Below are 23,531 nucleotides of genomic sequence, written 5' to 3'. Positions count from 1 at the left end.
TGCTGTACTTTTCTATGTTCTGTGTTCTATGTGTACCACACTGTACACTGTAAAGTGCAGTGTATATGTGGGTGTCTCATCTTCTGAGATAATCATATTCATTTTTACCACATGACATAAAGCTGAAGTAGGCCTTTCAGCCTCTCAAATCTGACCCACTGTTCAATGAGATTAGGGCTATTCTGATAATCCTCAACTCCACTTTTCTGCCTTTTCCCCATCATCTTTAATTCGTTTACTGATTAAAAATGTCTGCCTCAGTCTTGAATATGTTTAACAACCCAGCCTCAACAGTGTTCTTTAGGAAAGAATTGCACAGAGTCTTTACCTTCTCAGAGAAGAAATTCCTCCTCATCTCTATCCAATTGGGTAACACGTTACTTTGAGATTATGCCCACTGGTCCTAGATTCTCTCATCAAGGCATACAACCACTCTGCACTTACCCTGTAAAGCCCCCTAAGAACCCCTAAATATTTCAATAAAGTCATATCTCATTTTTCTAAATTCCAGTGAGTACAGACTCAAACTGCTTTTTAGAAAATCCCTCCATATCCAGGATCAACCTAATGAACCTTCTTTCTGCCTCCAATGCTTCAACAATGCAAACAAAACTGTTCATAGTATTCAGTGTAATGTATAGTTTCAGCAAGTCTTCCCTCTTTTTGTACTTCATTCCCTTTGGGCAAAGGCCAGAATTTCAATTAGCATCTCTATTTTCCTCTGTGATTCATGAATAAGGACTACAATTCCCTCTGTTATAGTTTTCTGCAAGTTTTTCTGTTTAAATAATATTCAAAGTAAGCTTTACTTTGCTGCGTCTTCTTCCCTTGCTGGTGGGCTGCTGTGTAATTTGCTTCTTTTACCGTTTCCACCAACTTTTGTACCGTTTTTATGGTATGATACTGTCTACCTTGGGTTTAGACAAGTCCATACCTACCAATTCTCCATTCCTCTAATGTCCCTTCCTGTCATAAACTCATAAGGAGTTGATGAAGCCACAGTGTTCCTAAGTATCATTAGCACATAAGGCAGAGCAACCTGCCAGGATTTCTTGAGCTGCTGTACCATTTTGGCCATCATATTTTTCAGAGCACAATTCATTCATTCCACAATTCCACTACAGGAATAGTGCCAGATGACTGGAGGATAGCAGATGTGGTTCCCCTGTTCAAGAAGGGGAGTAGAGACAACACTGGTAATTATAGACCAGTGAGCCTTACCTCAGTTGTTGGTAAAGTATTGGAAAAGGTTATAAGGGATAGGATTTATAATCATCTAGAAAAGAATAAATTGATTAGGGATAGTCAGCACGGTTTGTGAAGGGAAGGTCGTGCCTCACAAACCTGATTGAGTTCTTTGAGAAGGTGACCAAACAGGTAGATGAGAGTAAACCGGTTGATGTGGTGTATATGGATTTCAGCAAGGCATTCAATAAGGTTCCCCAAAGTAGGCTATTGTACAAAATGCGGAGGAATGGGATTGTGGGAGACATAGCAGTTTGGATCGGAAATTGGCTTGCTGAAAGAAGACAGAGGGTGATAGTTGATGGGAAATGTTCATTCTGGAGACCAGTTACTAGTGGTGTACGGCAAGGGTCAGTGTTGGGTCCACTGCTGTTTGTCATTTTTATAAATGACCTGGATGAGGGTGTAGAAGGATGGGTTAGTACATTTGCAGACGACACTAAGGTCGGTGGAGTTGTGGATAGTGACGAAGGATGCTGTAGGTTGCAGAGAGACAGAGATAAGCTGCAGAGCTGGGCTGAGAGGTGGCAAATGGAGTTTAATGCGGACAAGTGTGAGGTGATTCACTTTGGTAGGAGTAACCGGAAGGCAAAGTACTGGGCTAATGGTAAGATTCTTGGTAGTGTAGATGAGCAGAGTGATCTCGGTGTCCTTGAAAGTTGCCACCCAGGTTGACAGGGCTGTTAAGAAGGCATACAGTGTTTTAGCTTTTATTAATAGAGGGATCGAGTTCCGGAACCAAGAGGTTTTGCTGCAGCTGTACAAAACTCTGGTGCAGCCGCACTTGGAGTATTGTGTACAGTTCTGGTCACCGTATTATAAGGAGGATGTGGAAGCTTTGGAAAGGGTGCAGAGGAGATTTACTAGGATGTTGCCTGGTATGGAGGGAAGGTCTTACGAGGAAAGGCTGAGGGACTTGAGGCTGTTTTCGTTAGAGAGAAGAAGGTTGAGAGGTGACTTAATTGAAACAAATAAAATAACCAGAGGGTTAGATAGGGTGGATAGGGAGAGCCTTTTTCCTAGGATGGTGACAGTGAGCACGAAGGGGCATAGCTTTAAATTGAGGGGTGAAAGATATAGGACAGATGTCAGAGGTGTTTTCTTTACTCAGAGAATAGTAAGGGAATGGAACGCTTTGCCTGCAATGGTAGTGGATTCGCCAACTTTAAGTACATTTAAGTTGTCATTGGATAAGCTTATGGACGTACATGGAATAGTGTAGGTTAGATGGGCTTCAGATTGGTATGACAGGTCGGCACAACATCAAGGGCCGAAGGGCCTGTACTGTGCTGTAATGTTCTATATCTATATCTATATCCACTAGACTGTGGCCTGTAAGGTATGTGGAATCTGTTTGATCCCAAAAAGGGTCATTACATTTTGCATTACTTGGGCTGTAAAATGTGTCTCCTGGTCTGATATGCTTTGGGGTATACCCCAACAAGTAAATACCCATTCCAATAAAATGTTTGCAGTATTCTTAGCTGTGCTTTCTGTGCTCGGAATAGCTTCAATCCATATAGTGAAGGTACCCACCATTACCAGGATATGCTTGTATCCTTCTGGAGTGAGGGGTAGGGGTCTGGTATAGTTATTTGTGGATTATCCCATAGCCCTTCTGGTTTTAGTATGTCAGAGGGCTCCTTCCTTAACATTCCTATCAGGGCTATGCTGTGCACAGATCAAACAATTCATAACAAAGTGTTCTACAGCACCTTTTATTCCAGGAAACCAGCACACTTCCTTTGTCTTATCCAAGTATTCTCCACCCTTTGATGTCCCCATAAATCATGATACCAGTGAATTACTTGATTTCATCCCCACTTTGGCACCACAAATTTTCCTTCATGTAAAACTCCTCCATGCTGAACATAGATGCCCCTACATGCTTTGTACGTGTCTGATTCTATACCTTCAATTAATTCATTTTTCAATTCCGTCTTTCTTTTGTCCTTCCATTAAATCCATTGCCTCAACCTGTTTCTCGTTCTGGTCCCTGATTTCTTCAATTGGTGGCTGCCAGTCCTGCCCTTTTACAGCACCTTGTTTAGCTAACTCATCAGCCTTCTTGTTCCCCTGGCACAGTTTTGAATGAGCTTTTACCTTCATGACCCCGTATTCTTAATTTTGTGCTTCCTCAAAGATATATCATAACAGTGGAGCTGATGGAAGAGGCTTTCAGCTGCCGAGATGAATCCTCTCACCTTCCATAGGGGCATGTATTCCATGAGGCTATTACAAACATACATGCTGTCAGAATTTATCGCTGACCTGGACAGAAAGAGTTACGGGTGGCCAACTACATACATGATGGCTGCTAACTCTGCTGCCTGTGCACTCATGGTCTTTGGTAATTTAAGAGCCACACTATATCTTTCCTGTCCATCTTCATCCTCCATGTATATCCCACACCCAGTTCACCTTTCTCCTTCTTGTACATGTGAAAGACCACGCATGAAAATTTTGAAATGAGATTCTTCCTTTCCTGTTTCCTTTACTCTTCTGCTTTCAGATCCTGCCTTACCCCTTCCTTTTCGTTTTGATACAAATGGGCCCTTGGGACCACATGGTATCATCAGTTGACATTCGTGTTTCTCTCCCTGGTACACTAAATTATCTGCTAATATAGTAGTGGTTTTTACTCCCTTTACAGTGATATCCCTTCCCTGTAACATCAGTGTCCACCGAGCAGTTCTATTCTGACTGACTGAACCATCTTTAATCCTTCCGTCTTAATAGTTGTTGTACAGGGGTATGCTCTGTTAATATTGTAGGTGGATTCAACCCCACTATGTAGGTAAAATGCTGCCCTGCCAAAAAAAAAGCTAGCAGATGGTTTTTGCATACTGTGTACCCCTGCTGTACCAGTGAGAGTGTGCGCAAGGTATACGCTACTGGTCTTAATTTCCCATGTGTTTCCTGTAGCAGAACTGCTGAGAAGGTAGTGCTTGTGACAGCTACCTCCAGTGAAAAGGGTTCACTCAGTCCTTCTACAGGTAGGCATTGGCACATCTGACCTACATTTTCACGTCTTGGATCCGGGCATTCTCTTGCGAAATGTCCCACTCAGCCACAATGGTAGCACCTAGATAACCCGCGTTGGGTTCTCCCTGTTCCCGAGATATTCCCTATACATCTACTTCTACCTCTTCCCACAACTAAATATTCTGTAGGGGGTGCCTTCCAAATAGGTCTTCCCCCTTCATTTCTCCAGATTGTTGCCTGATCTTTAACTGGTGTCATCCATACCCCAGAGGCCTTGGGAAACTTTGTCATCTCTTTTTCCCATGCTCTAGCCATCTTCCTCTTTACCCAGGCCTCTGCGTGCATTTCCTCAGTGGGATCAAACTGCTCTAATGCCTTCCTTGTGTCCTCAGTGCCATGTGACACCAGTACCCTAGCCATTGATTCCTAGCCTCTGCCTCCAGATTGTTCGTATCCAAGGCTGTACCATAAACCCCCTGAAACACTGCCCAAAGGCATGCTGAAAATGTAGTGGCATGTTCACCTTTCCTTTGGTAGCACTTTGTCAATAAGTCCACTGGGTCCCCTCTGTTAACACCTGGTCTTTTGAAGCCTGAGTTGTGCCTCTACCAACTTTCTACTCTTCTGGTAAGGCAGAATGTATAAGAGGGTGCATGTACATTATTATTGATTTTCTTTCCTTAGCGCCATCTAAACTATGTATTGCCCTCTGTTGACTGACTGCTCAGAACAGCTCCCTGGGATCGTCTTTGGGCACGCATATCCTGATATCTTTTACAACGTCCCTCAACTGCTGTACCCCCAATGGGGTATAACAGACTACCCACCGCCTTCTGCCATCTGACCATCTGCCCATCCTATAGTGACTAGGGGGGCCATTAAGCCTGTAGCCAACAGAGTCTTCAACCCTGAATCAAAAGGTGGCTGAAGATCCTCTGGTGGAGGTTGTCTGTCATCATGACCACACCTAGCAGCTTTGTCTGCTAAATCATCCCAATCCACGTTCCCTTCACTGCCTGCCTCACTTCTTTCAGACGCGAAGGTGCACATTATGCCTCTGTGTGCATATAGCTGATCTTGCAGCCTTTCTATTTGTGTCTGATATTTTGTGTGATCTGCAGAACTACTCTTTTCCTGAACTGCTCTCTGTATCACGTTCATTGCAGCTTTTGCATCATTGCATTTTTGCTTCCACTTTTTCCATTTGAGCTTTAACTGTTTGGACTTCTCCCTCTCGCTTATTCTTATCCCTGACCAGCTTTTCACACTGTACCTGGTACTGGCTCATATGTACCAAGTCTGTACTCTTCTGTCCCTGCAGATCAATTATCCTGTCACTAAGGCAGGCTATATCCTCACAAATTCTCTTATTCTCTTCCTCTAGTCTTTTCCTCTCTACGTCTCTAACTTAACTTGCTGCCGGCTTTCCATCCATTCTTCCATTAATCAGCTGATAGCTACCACCCTCTGAACCACTTTAAATTTCTTATTTCACATCTTTGTCTGGGCAAGCTGCCAAAGGGCTTCCCCAGCAGACTTTGTCTTGTCCCTAGTATGATCTGCATATTCTCCGTATTGTGGCAACTTCCCTATTAAGTACTTCTGTAGGAGTTCCATCCAATCGGGGCAGTCTGTTTCCTCCTGATTCGTCACTGAATACTAGCAGCTATAAATTAACTCCCAAACTCCCATTCTGTTTGTACTCTACTGGTTTGGTTCAACTTGCACCCCCTGCAAACACAGCAGAGACATCTTCTCTCAAACCCAGAGCTTCCATTTGACCTGACACAAGTCTCCTGCTAAGTCATCAGAGAGGTTTACCCTCGGGTCCCTGGTTTCAGCACCAAAATCTGTTGAAGCCCAGCAAACACCAGCTCCAGTTATTGGCTCGTACAGAGAAGAGTTGCTTTTGCGATAACTCACTAATCTCTTTTATTTATGTATTATGAAAAAGTACATGTCTGGCATATACATTAGACAATAACAAGTAAGAGAGATAATGGGAACTGCAGATGCTGGAGATTCCAAGATAATAAAATGTGAGGCTGGATGAACACAGCAGGCCAAGCAGCATCTCAGGAGCACAAAAGCTGACGTTTCGGGCCTAGACCCTTCATCAGAGAGGGGGATGGGGGGAGGGAACTGGAATAAATAGGGAGAGAGGGGGAGGCGGACCGAAGATGGAGAGTAAAGAAGATAGGTGGAGAGAGTGTAGGTGGGGAGGTAGGGAGGGGATAGGTCAGTCCAGGGAAGACGGACAGGTCAAGGAGGTGGGATGAGGTTAGTAGGTAGCTGGGGGTGCGGCTTGGGGTGGGAGGAAGGGATGGGTGAGAGGAAGAACCGGTTAGGGAGGCAGAGACAGGTTGGACTGGTTTTGGGATGCAGTGGGTGGGGGGGAAGAGCTGGGCTGGTTGTGTGGTGCAGTGGGGGGTTGGGATGAACTGGGCTGGTTTAGGGATGCAGTAGGGGAAGGGGAGATTTTGAAACTGGTGAAGTCCACATTGATACCATATGGCTGCAGGGTTCCCAGGCGGAATATGAGTTGCTGTTCCTGCAACCTTCGGGTGGCATCATTGTGGCAGTGCAGGAGGCCCATGATGGACATGTCATCAAGAGAATGGGAGGGGGAGTGGAAATGGTTTGCGACTGGGAGGTGCAGTTGTTTGTTGCGAACTGAGCGGAGGTGTTCTGCAAAGTGGTCCCCAAGCCTCCGCTTGGTTTCCCCAATGTAGTTTGGGATGCAGTGGGTGGGGGGGAAGAGCTGGGCTGGTTGTGTGGCTTCCTCTACATTGGGGAAACCAAGCGGAGGCTTGGAGACCGCTTTGCAGAACACCTCCGCTCAGTTCGCAACAAACAACTGCACCTCCCAGTCGCAAACCATTTCCACTCCCCCTCCCATTCTCTTGATGACATGTCCATCATGGGCCTCCTGCACTGCCACAATGATGCCACCCGAAGGTTGCAGGAACAGCAACTCATATTCCGCCTGGGAACCCTGCAGCCATATGGTATCAATGTGGACTTCACCAGTTTCAAAATCTCCCCTTCCCCTACTGCATCCCTAAACCAGTCCAGTTCATCCCAACCCCCCACTGCACCACACAACCAGCCCAGCTCTTCCCCCCCACCCACTGCATCCCAAAACCAGTCCAACCTGTCTCTGCCTCCCTAACCGGTTCTTCCTCTCACCCATCCCTTCCTTCCACCCCAAGCCGCACCCCCAGCTACCTACTAACCTCATCCCACCTCCTTGACCTGTCCGTCTTCCCTGGACTGACCTATCCCCTCCTTACCTCCCCACCTACACTCTCTCCACCTATCTTCTTTACTCTCCATCTTCGGTCCGCCTCCCCCTCTCTCCCTATTTATTCCAGTCCCCTCCCCCCATCCCCCTCTCTGATGAAGGGTCTAGGCCCGAAACGTCAGCTTTTGTGCTCCTGAGATGCTGCTTGGCCTGCTGTGTTCATCCAGCCTCCCATTTTATTATCTAATAACAAGTAAGTCCTGTTTTCCCAAAATAACTAGAATCTATTTGTACACCCACAAAAGTCTACTAACACTTCCAGAATAATCACAGAATACAAACGCTAATACCAGTGCAGAATAGCTGCTGTGGCTGCCAAGGACTGATGTTTACCAGACACTGCACTGCACTCGATGCTGTCGCCACATCCTTGACGAGCAGTGTACTTATGCGAAAGTTGATCTCTGGAGTTTTCACTAGCTGCATGCCCTGACGGTCTTTTATCCTTTTTCTTATCATTCTCAAGTCGTATTGTCTTTTTCCTGTTGGCTCAGGCTAATTATTGCATGTCTTTAACTTATTGGCCCTGAACCAGAGAATTAGGTAGCATTACCTCATTGCCCCTCGTCCAAATAAGGCTTTTGCATTGCCTCATCTTTCCTACCTTTTTTTTGCAGAATGTGGTTGGTATCAAGTGATTCTGACTGGCTTAGGCTAGTTCCTAGGTCTGGGTTAACCTCATTTCACAAGCTGCTTCTTTCTTCCTATCAGCATTTATTTTACATTTAGTATCTCCTGTTAATGGTATCAGCACCCCCCGTCTTCACCTTTCTCTCTGTAGACTCTGGTCAGTATATCCTAGGGCAACGATGTCAGAAGCTCGTCTACCTGCCTGTTTCTCTCTGCAGCCTCTGGCTAACATATCGTTTACTCCCTACACCTTCCCCTCAATCCATCTTTTGCATATAAACCGACATTTTCCTAGCTGCCATCAGTTCTGAGGAACGGTCACCAGACCCGAAACATTAACTGATTTTTCTTCGCAGATGCTGCCAGATCTGCTGAGCTTTTCCAGCAACTTCTGTTTTTCTCCCTGATTTATAGCATCCATAGTTCTTTCGGTTTTTATTATATGGTTAATCATGTTTGTTTGTACCCTTACCAGGATCCTTCTTTTTTAAAACCGGGATATATCTTTACTGTGAGTGACGAACTATTTTCTCGAACATCTGCCATTGTTCTTCAACTGTCTTTTCTGCTAAATTCATTTTCCAGTCCACTCCAGCCAATTTTACCCTTGTCCCTTTGTAATTGCATGTATTTAAGCTTAGTACGATCATTTCCAGCCCAGGGTTCTCACCCTACTACGTTATGATCATTGTTCCTCGGGATCTTTCACTAACTTGATTGAGCTTTTTCAAGAAGTAACAAAGAGGACTGATGAGGGCAGAGCAGTGGACGCAATCTATATGGACTTCAGTGAGGCATTCGACAAGGTTCCTCAAGGTAGACTGGTTAACAAGGTTAAATCACATGGAATACAGGGAGAACTATCCATTTGGATATAAATTTTATTGAAAAGTAGGAGATAGAGGGTATGGTGGAAGGTTGCTTATTGTACTGGAAGCCTGCCAGGAAGGACCTAGAGAGAGAGCTAAGAAGAGCCAGGAGTGGACATGAGAAGTCTTTGGCAAATAGGATCAAGGAAAACCCTAAAGCTTTCTATAGGTACGTCAGGAATAAAAGAATGACTAGAGTAAGATTAGGGCCAGTCAAGGACAGTAGTGGGAAGTTGTACGTGGAGTCTGAAGAGATAGGAGAGGTGCCAAATGAATATTTTTTGTCAGTATTCACACAGGAAAAAGACAATGTTGTCAAGAAGAATACTGAGACACAGGCTATTAGACTAGATGGGGTTGAGGCTCATAAGGAGGAGTTGTTAGCAATTCTGGAAAGTGTGAAAATAGATAAGTCCCCTGGGCTGGATGGGATTTATCCTAGGATTCTCTGGGAAGCTAGGGAGGAGATTGCAGAGCCTTTGACTTTGATCCTAATGTCATCATTGTCTTCAGGAATAGTGCCAGATGACTGGAGGATAGAAAATGTTGTCCCCTTGTTCAAGAACGGGAGTAGAGACAACCCTGGTAATTATCGACCAGTGAGCCTTCCTTCGGTTGTGGGTAAAGTATTGGAGAGGATTATAAGAGATAGGATTTATAATCATCTAGAAAGGAATAATTTGATTAGGGATAGACAACACGGTTTTGTGAAGGGTAGGTCGTGCCTCACAAACCTTGCTGAGTTCTGTTAGAAGGTGACCAAACAGGTGGATGAGGGTAAAGCAGTTGATGTGGTGTATATGGATTTCAGTAAAGCATTTGGTAAGGTTCCCCACGGTAGGCTATTGCAGAAAATACAGAGGCATGGGATTGAAGGTGATTTAGCAGTTTGGATCAGAAATTTAGCTATCTGTAAGAAGACGGAGGGTGGTGGTTGATGGGAAACGTTCATGCTGGAGTTCAATTACTAGTGGTGTACTGCAAGGATCTGTTTTGGGGCCACTGCTGTTTGTCATTTTTCTAAATGACCTGGATGAGGTGTAGAAGGATGGGTTAGTAAATTTGTGGATGACACTAAAGTTGGTGGAGTTGTGGATAGTGCAGAAGGATGTTGCTGGTTACAGAGGGACGTAGATAAGCTACAGAGCTGGGCTGAGAGGTAGCAAATGGAGTCTAATGCGGAAAAGTGAGAGGTGGTTCACTTTGGAAGGAGTAACAGGAATACAGAGTACTGGGCTAATGGTAAGATTCTTGGTAGTGTGGATGAGCAGAGAGATCTCGGTGTCCAAGTGCATAGATCCCTGAAAGTTGCCACCCAGGTTGATAGGGTTATTAAGAAGGCATACGGTGTGTTAGGTTTTATCGGTAGAGGGATTGAGTTTCAGGGCTATGAGGTCATTTTGCAGTTGTACAAAACTCTGGTGCGGCCACACTAGGAGTATTGTGTTTGGTTCTGGTCGCCACATTATAGGAAGGATGTGGAAGTATTGGAAATCGTGCAAAGGAGATTTACCAGGATGTTGCCTGGTATGGAGGGAAGGTCTTATGAGGAAAGGCTGAGGGACTTGAGGCTGTTTTCATTAGAGAGAAGAAGGTTAAGAGGCGACTTAATAGAGCTATACAAGATGATCAGAGGATTAGGTAGGGTGGACAGTGAGACCCTTTTTCCTCGGATGGCGATGGCTAGCACGAGGGGACATAGCTTTAAATTGAGGGGTTGATAGATATAGGACAGATGTCAGTGGTAGGTTCTTTACTCAGAAAGTAGTAAGGGGGTGGAATGCCCTGCCTGAAACAGGAGTAGACTCGCTAACGTTAAGGGCATTTAAATGGTCATTGGATAAACATGTGGATGATAGTGGAATAGTGTAGATTAGATGGGCTTCAGATTGGCTTCACAGTTCGGCCTTACATCGAGGGCCAAAGGGCCTGTACTGCGCTGTAATGTTCTATGTTCTATGTTCTGTGACCAGCAATGTGACACAAGTATTGGTGCTAGGTCCACTGTTTTTTGCCATTTACATGAATGATTTGGATGTGAATGTAGGAATTGTGGTTAGTAAGTTTGTAGATAACACCAAAATTGGAGGTGTTGTTGACAGCGAAGAAGACTACCTCAGAGTGAAATGGGACCTTGATCGGGTGGAGTTTAATTTAAATAAAAATACTGGATTTTGGAAAGGCAAATCCAGGCAGGACTTACACACTTAATGGTAAAGTCCTGGTGAGTGTTGCTGAACAAGGAGTCAAGGGTGATTGTTCCTTGAAAGTGAAGCTCAAGATAGACAGGGTAGTGAAGAAGGCATTTGGTATGCTTGCCTTGATTGGTCAGTGCATTGAGCATTGGAGCTGGGCGATCATTTTGCGCCTGTACACGACATTGGTTAGGCCACTTTTGATATACTGCATGCAATTCTGGTCTCCCTGCTGTAAGAAGGATGCTGTGAAACTTGAAAGGATTCACTGGACTGTTGCCAAGTGTGAAGCATTTGAACTGTAGGGAGTGGCTAAATATGCTGGGGTTGTTTTCCCTGGAGGGTCAGAGGCTGAGAGGAAACCTTATAGAGGTTAATAAAATCATGAGGGGCATAAATAGGGTGAATGGCCAAGGTCTTCTCCCTGGGTTGGAGGAGTCCAAACTAGGGGGCTTAGGTTTAAGGTGACAGGGGAAAGATTTAATCTGAAGGGCAACTTTTTCATGCAGAGGGTGTTGTGTGTATGGAAGTGGTAGAGGCTAGTACAATCACAACATTTAAAAGGCATCTGGATGAGTACAGAAATGGGAAGAGTTTAGAGGGATAAGAGCCAAATGCTGGCAGTGGGACTAGATTAATTTAGGATATCTGGTTAGCATGGACAAGTTGAACCGAACGGACTGTTTCCATGCTGTACAGCGCTATGACTCTGTTAAACCTGCCTCCTAACATATTACCTCATTGAAAATAACCTGATCCTTGTTTGCATCCACAATTACTACCCCAAATACACCCTATGAATTCTTCCTCCTGGTAACTTATGACAATTTGGGAACGTTCATAACGCATTGGCAAGATAAATGATTGTAATGTGTACTTGAGACTCATGAGATTGTTTCATACAGTAATCCATCAAAACAGTGTCCTGTAATTTTTCCAAGTTCCAATGAACGAAAGCCCAACTTACTCAACCTCCTTTCATAAGAATGATCTTGGATATGAAAGAATCTATGTAGTCTACCTTTTCTGAGCTGTCTCCATTGCCATTTTATCTTTCCTTAGATTATGGGACCAAAACTGTTCACTATTCCTGGTGTAGTTTGACTCGTTCACATTTGGTTTTAGCAAGACATCCCTACTTTTATTTTGTATTCCTATTCTATTATATGTCTTATGTGTGCTTCATTTTCAAACATATTTTGGAAATTCAAATATATAACATCTACTGTATTGGATGATACCCAGGTTGAGGAAGAAAAAAGTGAGGACAGAAACAAGACAGTAAGAGGAAAAGAGAAAATGGAAGGCAGCGAACCCAAAGACAAAAATCATCAAAAAGGGCCACATTCCATCATAGAGTGATAGAGATATAGAACACAGAAACAGAACCTTCGGTCTAACTCATCCACACTGACTAGATATCCTAAATTTGTCTAGTCTAATTTGTCAGCATTTGGCCAATTTTCCTCTAAACTCTTCCTATTCATGTACTCATCCAGATGCCTTTTAATTGTTTAATTGTACCAACCTACACCATACATGCACCCGCCTCTGCATGTAAAAGTTGCCCAATAGGTCCCTTTTAAATCTTTCCCCTGTCACCTTAAACCTATGCCTTCAAGTTTTGGACTCGCCTACCCTAGGAAAATGCCTTGACTCCTTATCCTGTCCGTGCCCCTCGTGATTTTATAAACTGCTATAAGTCCCTCATCATCCTGCTTCGCTCCAGGGAAATAGCCCCCCATCTGTGCTGCATCTTCCTATAGCTTAAACCCTCCAACCCTGGCAACATCCTTGTAAATCGTGCTGAACTCTTCCAAGTTGAAGAACCACTTTCCTATAGCAAGGATAAATGACAAAAAAAAGTGAGCCAAAGCTCTGTAGCATTTGCAATCAAATGAATGAATTAACTGCACAGACTGTTATCAATGGATATGATGTAATTGGTATCACAGACCTGGCTCTGGGGTGACTAACAGTGAGAACTCAACATCTAGGACAGATCAATGGAAATGAAAAAGAATTGGGGTAGCATTGCCGGTTAAGAAGGAGATTAACGTAATAGTAAGGAAGAAAGGATGTGGAATCAATTTGGGTGGAACTGCAGAACACTAAAGGGAACAAATGTTCGAGGGATAATGGGAACTGCAGATGCTGGAGAATCCAAGATAACAAAGTGTGAAGCTGGATGAACACAGCAGGCCAAGCAGCATCTCAGGAGCACAAAAGCTGACGTTTCAGGCCTAGACCCTTCATCAGAGAGTGCACAGACCACCGAGCAGTAATTGTGATGCTGGGAATTGCATCAATAGGAAATCAGAGATGCGTGCAGTAAGGGTACAGCAGATATTATAGGTGACTTCAATCTGCATATTGTTTGGAGTAACCATACTGGTAGTAATGCAATGGAGGGGCATTTCCTGGAATGTATGAGGAATGGTTTCTCAATATATTGGTTGAGAAACCAACGTGGGAGCAGGCCATCCTAGACTGGGAAATGTGGGATGAGAGAGGATTAATTAGCAACTTTGTGGTACAAGATCCTTTGGGGAAGAGTGACCGTAATATGGTAGAGCTGTCCATTAAGATGGAGATTGTCACAGTTAGATCTCAGACTAGGGTCCTGAACTTAAAGAAAGCTAAATTTGGTAGTATGAAGCATGATTGGCGAAGATCAACTAACCAAGGATGCTTAATGTGTTGATAGGCAATAGCTGACATTTAAAGAACACATGGATGAACTTAAACGATTGTACATCCTTATCTGGCATAAGAGTAAAACAAAAAAGATATATCAACCATGGTGAACAAGGGAAATCAGGGATAGTGTGAAACCAAAGAGGAGGCATATAGATTGGCCAGAAAAACCTGAGGACTGGGAGAGAAATTTAAAATTCAGCACAGGCGATCAAAGGGTTTAATTTAGAAGGGAAAAACAGTATATATGAGTGTAAGCTTGCAAAAAACATAAAACTGACTGCGAAAGCTTCTATAAATATGAGAAGAGAAAGAAACTGATGAGGACAAATGTAGGTCCCTTACAGTTAGAATCTGGTGAATTCATAATAGACAAAGAGGTGACAGACCAATTGAAAAAAATACTTTGAGTCTGTCTTCACTAAGGAAGACAAATAACTTACCGGAAATGCTAGGGGACAGACGGTCAAGCATGAAGGAGAAACTGAAGGAAACGGTTATTAGTCAGGAATTGGTATTAGAGCAGTTGATAAGATTAAACCTAATAAGTCACCAGAGCCTGATGCTCTGTATCTGAGAGTACTTAAGGAAGTGGCACTAGAAATAGTGGATGCATTAGTGATCGTTTTCCAGTATTCTATAGACTCTAGAAGAGTTTTAATGGACTGCAGGGTAAGAAATGTCACCCACCTTTTTAAAATGGAGGAAGAGAGAAAGTGGGGCATAATGGACTGGTTAGCTTGACATTGACTCCAGCATTTTCCCCACCACCAATTATTGAGGAGGTAACAACTGAACATTCAGAAATCAGTGACAGAATCGGCCCAAGTCAGCCTGGATTCACTGAAGGGAAATCATGTTTGACAAATTGGCTGGAAATTTGAGGATGTGACTAGTAGGGCAGACAAGAGTGAATCAGTGGCTGGTGTGTACCTGGACACTCAAAATGCTTTTGACAAGGTCCCACACAAGAGATTAGTCAGCAAAATTAAAGCTCATGGTATTGTAGGTAGTGTATTGATGTGGATAGAGAACTGGTTGGTAGACAGGAGATAGAGTTGGAATAAATTGGTCCTTTCCAGACTGGCAGTCAGTGATGAGTGGGGTTCTTCAGGGTTCAATGCTGGGACCCCAGCCCTTCACAATATACATAACGATTTGTGTGAGGGAATTGAATGCAATATTTCCAAATTTGTAGGCAATACTAAGCTGGGTGGCAGCATGTGCTGTGAGGAGAGGGCTAAGAGGCTGTAGGGAGACTTGGACAGGCTAGCCAAGTGGGAAAATGCAATATAATGTGGTGAATGTGTGAAGTTGTCCACTTTGGTGGCAAAAACAAGAAGGCAGATTAAGAAAAGGGGCGATGCAATGAAACCTGGGTGACATGGTGGTACTGTCGCAGAAGGTTAACATGCAGGTGCAGCAGGCGATGAGGAAAGCTAATGGCATGCTGGCCTTCACAGTGACAGGATTTGAGTATCGGAGGAAGGATGTTGTGCAGCATTTATACAGAGCCTTGGTGAGGCTACACCTTGAGTATTGTGGCGAGTTCTGGTCTCAAATTTGAGGAAGGACATTCTTGCTTTTGAGGGAGTCCAGCAAAGGTTCACCAGACTGATTTTCAGCATTGCAGGAATGACATATGAGGAATGACTAGATCGAATGAGTTTGTGCACACTGAAATTTGGAAACATACAAAATCCTATTAGGGCTGACAGACTAGATGCAGGAAGAATGTTCCCAATTTTGGGGAGGTCTAGAACAAGGCGTCACAGTCCAAGAATATGGGGTAGATCATTCAGGACTGAGATGAGGAAGAATTTCTTCACTCACTTGTGAACCTGTGGAATTCTCTCCTACAGAAAGCTCTCAGGGCTAGTTCATTAGATATATTCAAGAAAGCCTGATGTGGTTCTTCTGGCTAAAGGGATCAAGGGGGTGTGGAGAGAAAGTGGGAATGGGATACTGAAATTGCATGATCAACCATGGTCATAACTGAATGGTGGTGTAGGCTCAAAGCACTAAATGCCTATTTCTGCACTTATTTTCTATGCAAAAAAAAAGCAGTGGACAGGTTCCAGCATCCATAGTACTTGCTTCTACATAATGTAATTAATTACATGTGTATTTGTGTAAATCATGAAACATTAGTGTAAAGGTTAAGGAGTGTATCTTCTATTGTAACAACCTGTTATCCAGCAATGAGCAAAATGTTTCACTTGTACAGAATCATTGGGCAGAATCTATTTGAGGTGTGAAATAGATGAGATAGAGAGACGTCCGCTATAAATCAGAGAAGAATTGTGACAAGGCCCCTCTCTTCATTGAGAGATAATGGGAACTGCAGATGCTGGAGAATCCAAGACAACAAAATGTGAGGCTGGATGAACACAGCAGGCCAAGCAGCATCTCAGGAGTGATATCACCTTGCTCTATTTGTTATACTCTTCACAAGCAGCATGCTGAGATTCACAATAGGCAGCAGCAACATGTCAATTGTTATTAACTTGGTAATGTCACAAATCATTCTCATTAACATTCCCAATCCCATTTTACCAAACTCACCAAAACAAGCTAGATATTGGAAAAACAAGACAAGAAACCTGAACATGTACCCAGAGAATTCAGCTCGCCACTTGCTCCCATTGGCACGTGTGTCGCCTGTTACCAAATTTCAGCCGAGGGAACAATCCATGGGTACCAGGCATATGCAGTATTCATTCAGACATTTTGCATCCTGAATCTGCCACTCTATCATGACTATCTTGGCACATTACACTGGGAATGCTTTCTAGACTTGCAGATCAGGGCACACCAGCAACAAGCATTGAAAGGCTTTAGCAGAGACAGAGACAATTTGCAACACAGGGACAGATACCCAGCTCACAGACTGGACTAGGCTGCATCTCAGAGCTGCTCACTTACACACTTAGCATTCGCTCAGTTAGTGAGCACCTGTGTGCTCGTAGCATCCCTGCTTGCCTTGCTGTGCTGATTAGTACAGTCATTGAAACCGGCTATTTACCTGCCGCTAAGCAGTCCTCTGTCTACAGGGCTTATATCATGCTCTAAGAAAGTGCAGTAAATCACATATGCTCCGTATACCTTGAGCTTATGTGGCAAACACACTGCCAGTGCAACTATGTCTCAAAGCCTTAGAGGAGTACCCTTTACCAAAGTACATGGAGGCATCAATCGGTAAGGGAGTCCTGGCATAGTGAGTAAAAGACAACTCCATTCATTCAACCCTGATATTGAAGGCTATTTATTGGCACAGGAATGCAACAAAAAAAAGTGAAAAATGTGTACCTTAGCCATATGTACATGGCGTCATTCACATTAACTTAGTCTAAGACAAAAATAAAACTTAAGACTCCAACCCTCCTTTCCACTGCCACCTTCCAGCCATCACCATAGCTCCACCAGAGTCCCACTCCAGGCTTTCTAGCCCATACTATGCCACCGCCAGCGTCCCAGTCTCAGCTGCCTCAGCAGCTTGCTGCCACTGCCTCTGCCTCACCGGCCACTCTCACTGGCCAACTCTTGATCCACCACTGTCACTCTGGTCCACGTTCGATCCACTTTCACTGCAGGATACAACCCACGCATTCACCTTCCACCATATTGTTCCCACTCAGTCAGAGGTCCGGGCACATCGCATCTGTGGAAGACATAACAACATAAGCCATTCAGCCTGCTCTGCCATTGAATGAAATCTTGGCTGCTCTGATAATTCAGTTCCATTTTCCTGCATTTTCTCCATGTCCATTGATTCCCTTACAGAAGAACATAATAACTAGGAACAGGAGTAGCAATTCACCCCCTCAGGCCTGCTCCACCATTTAAGACAGTCATGGCTGATCTCACCTCAACCTCAATTCCACTTTTCTGTCCACTGTCTATCACCCCTCTATCCATTACTAATGAAACAAATCTGTTTATCTCCGCCTTAAATTTACTCATATCCCAGCATCCACCACTCTGGTAGTGAATAGCATAGAACTATAACCCTTCAAGAGAAGTCACTTTTCCTCATCTCTCCACCCCTTATCCTAATACTATGACCTCTCATTTTAGATTGCCCCACAAGAAACATCTTTTCTACATTTACTTTACCAATATCCTTTAGCATCTTGCATACCTCAATTAGATCTCCTCTCATTCATCTAATCTCAAAAGAGTAGAGCACTAAAAGTCTGCTTATCTCACCCTTGAATCTAGACCTTTGATAAATAAGTGTACAGACTCATTACCTACTAAGATAAAATTCCTTCTTATTCCACAAAGGGAAGGAACTCTTCTGCATCTAACCTGTCAAGTCATTTAACAGTCTTGTAGGTTTCAATAAGGTCACTTTTCATTTTTCCACATTACAGTCAGTTTAGCCCAAATCAACTCAGCCTGTCCCCACAGACAGTGGTATCCGCTGAGTGAATCTTCTCTGGATTGCTTCTAATACCAATATATTGATAAAACATGGGTGGGTAATGTTGGATGGAGAGGGTGATCTGCAGTCAGGAGCATGTGGACTTGAAATGGGAGTGTCAGTGAATGACAGTACCAGGGGCTGGGTGGACAGCCTTGCTGATTTTTTTTCCCCCCTGATGCATCAGTAGTCATGTCTTCAAAATGTCCAGGAGGGCTTTTCTCAGGGAATGAGATATTTCTGCCCAGAGGTTGCAGCAAGGCTATTGAAACCTACAAAAAAAATCCAGAAGAGAGATTGAAATAGGTATACAGAAGCCAGTATCCCATCACCAAGTCACTCTTTTTGTTTACTTATGCAAAGTACACTGGCTGTGGCTGGTCAGTCCCCTGAACTGTAGAGATTCCGAATTTCCTGTTAATATTGGCCAGCCAGGACCTCCTGATAGGCCCAGGTTAACAACCACAGTTAAGAATCTGGTGGTCAACAAGATGCACCTGGATCCAATTGCTACATCCCTCCCCCAGTAATTTGGGGAATGCAGGCCTGGTCATTCTTTTGTAGCTTGTCCTGCGACTTTTTGCCCCTAGGCTGGGTCCTCAGATTCGGATTCTGATATGCGTGGCGTGTACCAGACCATAGCCCATCTCTGCTGTCCGGAGCATCTCGGGGGAGTTTCCTCCTCTTCTTCCGGCAGTAATGGCATCAAAGCTTCAACCTTCTCAAATTCTGAGGTTTTCTTGACACAAGATGGAGGGGAGAACCCATGGTTTCTGACAGATCTTCTGGCTGTTCTGAGGGGGCAAGTATGTTTTGCTCCTGCCCAGTTTGCAAGGTAACAGCTTTCAAGCGATCCACGTTTGTTCAGGACTGCCTCACCTGCACAAACGTTGTAGGTAACAGGACCTGACCTCACATCAACCTTGCCTCGTACCCATAAAAGACCATTTCCATGGTTCCAGCACCAAACTTTGTTCCCTAAATTACATTGTCTCTCTTGCTTAGAGGAGACATAGCTGTTATTGGCATTCCTGCTGCCATTTTAGCTCCCATGCCCACGTCTGGAAATATAAAGTTTAACCTGTTATGGGGTCTTCACCCCATCAGTAACTTTGCTGGAGCTATCCCTGTTGTTGCGTGAGGTGTGGACCTTTATTCAAAACAGAAACCAGGACAGTTTGGTATCAGTGATGCTGTAGGTTGCTTCTTTAAGCTTGCCATCAATGTTTAGGCCATTCTTTCTGCTAGACCATTGAATGATGGATGGTATGGAGTTGTCCTTATGTTCCAAATGCCATTTGACTTTAGGAACTACTCATTCTCTGATGAGAATTGACATAATATTGGCTGTGACCAGACTTTCCAGAAGTTCGTGCATCATGAATGATGCTTGCAGCTTCTCAATCATCATCCCTGAGATTGCCAAACGAACTTTATGCGCATCCAACCACTTTGAAAGAGCTTCCGCAATGACCAGGAACATTGAGCCCCTGAAAGGACTGGCACAGTCGATATGCAACCCAGTCTGTGGTTTGCCCCGCCATTCCCATGTATGTGGGGCGATTCTGGTGGCAATGTTTGACTTTGTTGGCACTCTGGGTACTGACTGACCAATGCAGGTATGTCAGCATCCAACCCCAGCCACCAGACATGGTTTTTTGCTGGCGTCTTCATCTTGGAAACCCCAGGATGACCCTGTGAAGTTCAGCCAGTATCTGGCAGTGACCTTTACTTGAGACAGCCACCCTTGCGCCTCATAGTTGTCAGGTTCATTTTCGGAGACCCTCATGGACTTAATGTAATAGCAAGACACTGACCTGGCTGCAAAAACACTAGCCTTTATTATTTAGCAACTACAAGTTGTGGAGGATCGCTGTACTCAACCCAGCACAGACCGCTGAGTTTCATAAGCGATTCTCCCTGAACAGCAGATAGTCCCCGCTTTTCATACTCTTATGTACGAATTGGCTAACACAAGAAAAAAATCAGTTACTACATGCAGAACGTAAGGAGAGCAGGATACAGCAATGATAGTTCGAAAAGTGACTGATAATGGCAGGGTGCGTTTTCAAGTGGTTGAAGTGACAGAATGTGATTTCGAGCCGCTGAAGTGTCTGGCTTGAACAAAAGGTCACTGACCTGGCCACTTCAGTATAAAGAGAAGTTTCATTCCCTTACAGAATTACAGATGTCTCAAACCTTTACAAATGTTTCCCACCCAATCCTATTCTGGCAGGAAGTTTAATACAGTTTCCACATACCCCTTTGTAGGAAGATAAGGAGCATAAATTCCACATACCCATGTGTAGGAAGCTAAGAAGCCCATTAACATCTCACAGTAATATATCATTCTCTATGGTGATCTGGTCTTGCTGGGTCCAGAAATGTTTAAGTCCTTGTTGCAATGATTCTTCTGTTTCCCCTATTGCTACCAGCTGTTTTAGTTTTGCTAGAACATGGTCTTTTTGTGTCTACAGTCAGATATTGTCAGCGGTGTCCAGGAAGTTTAAAACTCTAGTGGATTATTCCAGAGGAAGCACTACTGGTTGAATATCTGCCAGTGGAAGGCAGCTCAGGGGGTCCACATTAGCCACTTGGCTTCCTGGACAGTGTTCTAATTTTTACTCGTACGTGCTGAGAATAAGGGTCCAACGTTAAATTCTACCAGAAGCTATGGCTGGCAAGGCCTTGTCCTCTGAGTAATCCTAGCAAAAGTTTGTGATCTTTTACTATGACAAATTCCCATCTGTAAAAGGTACTGGTGGAACTTCCTCACACCAAAAGATGACCGCCAAACCTCCCTTTTCTACTTGGGCATATTCGTGTTCGACATCAGCCAAAGCAAAGGAAGCATATGCAATTGGGTGTCCCTCTCCAGTGGACTACCGGTGAGGCAACACTGTCCCAATAGCATACGGGGAAGAATTCATAATGTCAGTATCACTTCTGGCTTCATCATGGGCCAACACCTTCGATGATGATAGCCATATTACGACTTCCCTAAAGACTACTTCTTGGCTATGCACCCATTTCCAAGGTTTACATTTTTGCAATTGCATGCGCAAGCGTGCCAAGGTAGAGGCCAGGTTATGTATGAATTTTCCGTAATAATTCACTAACCAAAGGAAAGACCTATCGTCTGGTATAGAATTGGGAGCTGGCTTCCTTTGATCACCGTTACTTTATCTTCCAGGGGGCTGGTTTTGTCAACTCTGTAACCCAAGTACGTCACTTAGAATGCCTGGAACACACATTCTTCCCTTTCAAGGCCCATTGCAGAATGCTGCCAGAATCTATGGGCAGCACTGCCTCGTCTTCCTTCAGTAGTGGTTTGTGATCTGCTACTACGACAAATTCCCGTCCATAAAAGTATTTATGGTATTCCTTCACACTAAAGATGACAGACAAACCTTCCTTTCTATCTGGTCACATTAGCGTTTGGCACTGGCCAATATCTGGGCAGCACATGCCATTAGGGATTCCTCTCCGTTGGGCCACAGGTAGGCCAACACTACCCCAATACCATACCGGGAAGCATTGCATGTCAGCAGTACCTCTTGCTTCGGTTCGTAGTGGGCCAACATCTTAGCTGATGATAACTTCTTTTTCCACTTCCCTCAAACCTACTTCTTGGCTATGTGACTATTTCCTAGGCTGACTCTTCCTCAATAGCAGATGGAGGCCAGGTTACATATTATATAAATATAGAAAATAATTTGCTAACTCAAGGAAAGGCCTAAATTCGGTACAAATGAGAGAGCCAGGACTTCTTTGATTGCTCTCAGTTTATCTTCCAATGCGTGTAACTTGGTTTTGTTAAACTTTGTAACCCAAGTAGGTTATTTGGGGCACCTGAAACACATTTTTCCCTTCTAAGGCATAAACCTGCCTGGGAGAAACATTTAAGCACTTTGTCCAAGTTTTCCAAATACTCTTTGTTGGCCTTCCCAATTATTAGCACGGATTCCAGATAAATGGTAACCTGGGGTAGCCCTTGTAAAAGGCTCTCAGTGGTCCACTGGAAAAGGGCGAAGGCCGGTGATACTCCAAATGGCAGTCTTGTATATTGGTAGAAATCCTTATGGCCTCTTGATTTCTGCCTCTACTTTTGTCTACAGGGCAAATGGCACTGAGTGGGCCTTGCAAAATCATGGAATTGCTTCCTGGTCAACATGTTAAGTGGTTTTGGCCCCTTTGCTAGTCCCAAGTCCTCACCAAAAAACTTCTAGACATCTCACTAGGCCTTCACCGACGCAGCCATTTTTGAATTGAAAAATGTTGAGCCAATCCAGGTGAATATTTCTCAAATAATTCTGCCCCAATAGGCTCAGGCCTGAGCCTTTCACTACAATTAGTGGTAACCACACCAACTGCTTCTCATAGGAGACCGGTAATAAATGTTGTACCCTCAATCTGCAGTGGCTGCCCAGTGTATGTACTCAGTCTGGCTGAGCTCTTGCGCAAACACAAGGGTTGGAATCCCGAGCAAATCTTGTTAAAGATAATAAAATGTGAGGCTGGATGAACACAGCAGGCCAAGCAGCATCTCAGGAGCACAAAAGCTGACGTTTCGGGCCTAGACCCTTCATCAGAGAGGGGAATGGGGAGAGGGAGCTGGAATAAATAGGGAGAGAGGGGGAGGCGGACCGAAGATGGAGAGTAAAGAAGATAGGTGGAGAGAGTATAGGTGGGGAGGTAGGGAGGGGATAGGTCAGTCCAGGGAAGACGGACAGGTCAAGGAGGTGGGATGAGGTTAGTAGGTAGCTGGGGGTGCGGCTTGGTGTGGGAGGAAGGGATGGGAGAGGAAGAACCGGTTAGGGAGGTAGAGACAGGTTGGACTGGTTTTGGGATGCAGTGGGTGGGGGAGAAGAGCTGGGCTGGTTGTGTGGTGCAGTGGGGGGAGGGGACGAACTAGGCTGGTTTAGGGATGCAGTGGGGGAAGGGGAGATTTTGAAACTGGTGAAGTCCACATTGATACCATATGGCTGCAGGGTTCCCAGGCGGAATATGAGTTGCTTTCCTGCAACCTTCGGGTGGCATCATTGTGGCAGTGCAGGAGGCCCATGATGGACATGTCATCTAGAGAATGGGAGGGGGAGTGGAAATGGTTTGCGACTGGGAGGTGCAGTTGTTTGTTGCGAACTGAGCGGAGGTGTTCTGCAAAGCGGTCTCCAAGCCTC

The 23,531-nt window shown here is 44.4% G+C and overlaps 1 protein-coding gene across 14 annotated transcripts in view; it reads left to right on the top strand.

Annotated features, from left to right (window-relative positions):
* The window catches only part of msraa (methionine sulfoxide reductase Aa), a 548,797-nt gene that overhangs the window by 403,804 nt on the left and 121,462 nt on the right, over positions 1–23,531 (top strand). The window contains exon 1 of one of the 14 annotated variants that reach the window (XM_059645461.1): positions 7,643–7,727. The exons of the other annotated variants lie outside the window; for them this stretch is intronic. Coding sequence (XP_059501444.1) covers positions 7,673–7,727 — 55 coding nt within the window. The 5' untranslated portion in view covers positions 7,643–7,672. Of the gene's footprint in view, positions 1–7,642; positions 7,728–23,531 lie in introns of those variants that run through there. 14 annotated transcript variants of the gene reach the window in all.

This window comes from Stegostoma tigrinum, chromosome 4 (assembly GCF_030684315.1).
Source record: "Stegostoma tigrinum isolate sSteTig4 chromosome 4, sSteTig4.hap1, whole genome shotgun sequence".
NCBI lineage: Eukaryota > Metazoa > Chordata > Chondrichthyes > Orectolobiformes > Stegostomatidae > Stegostoma > Stegostoma tigrinum.
Note: the sequence above shows the minus strand (reverse complement) of the source record. Positions and strands in the feature narration are given on the sequence as shown.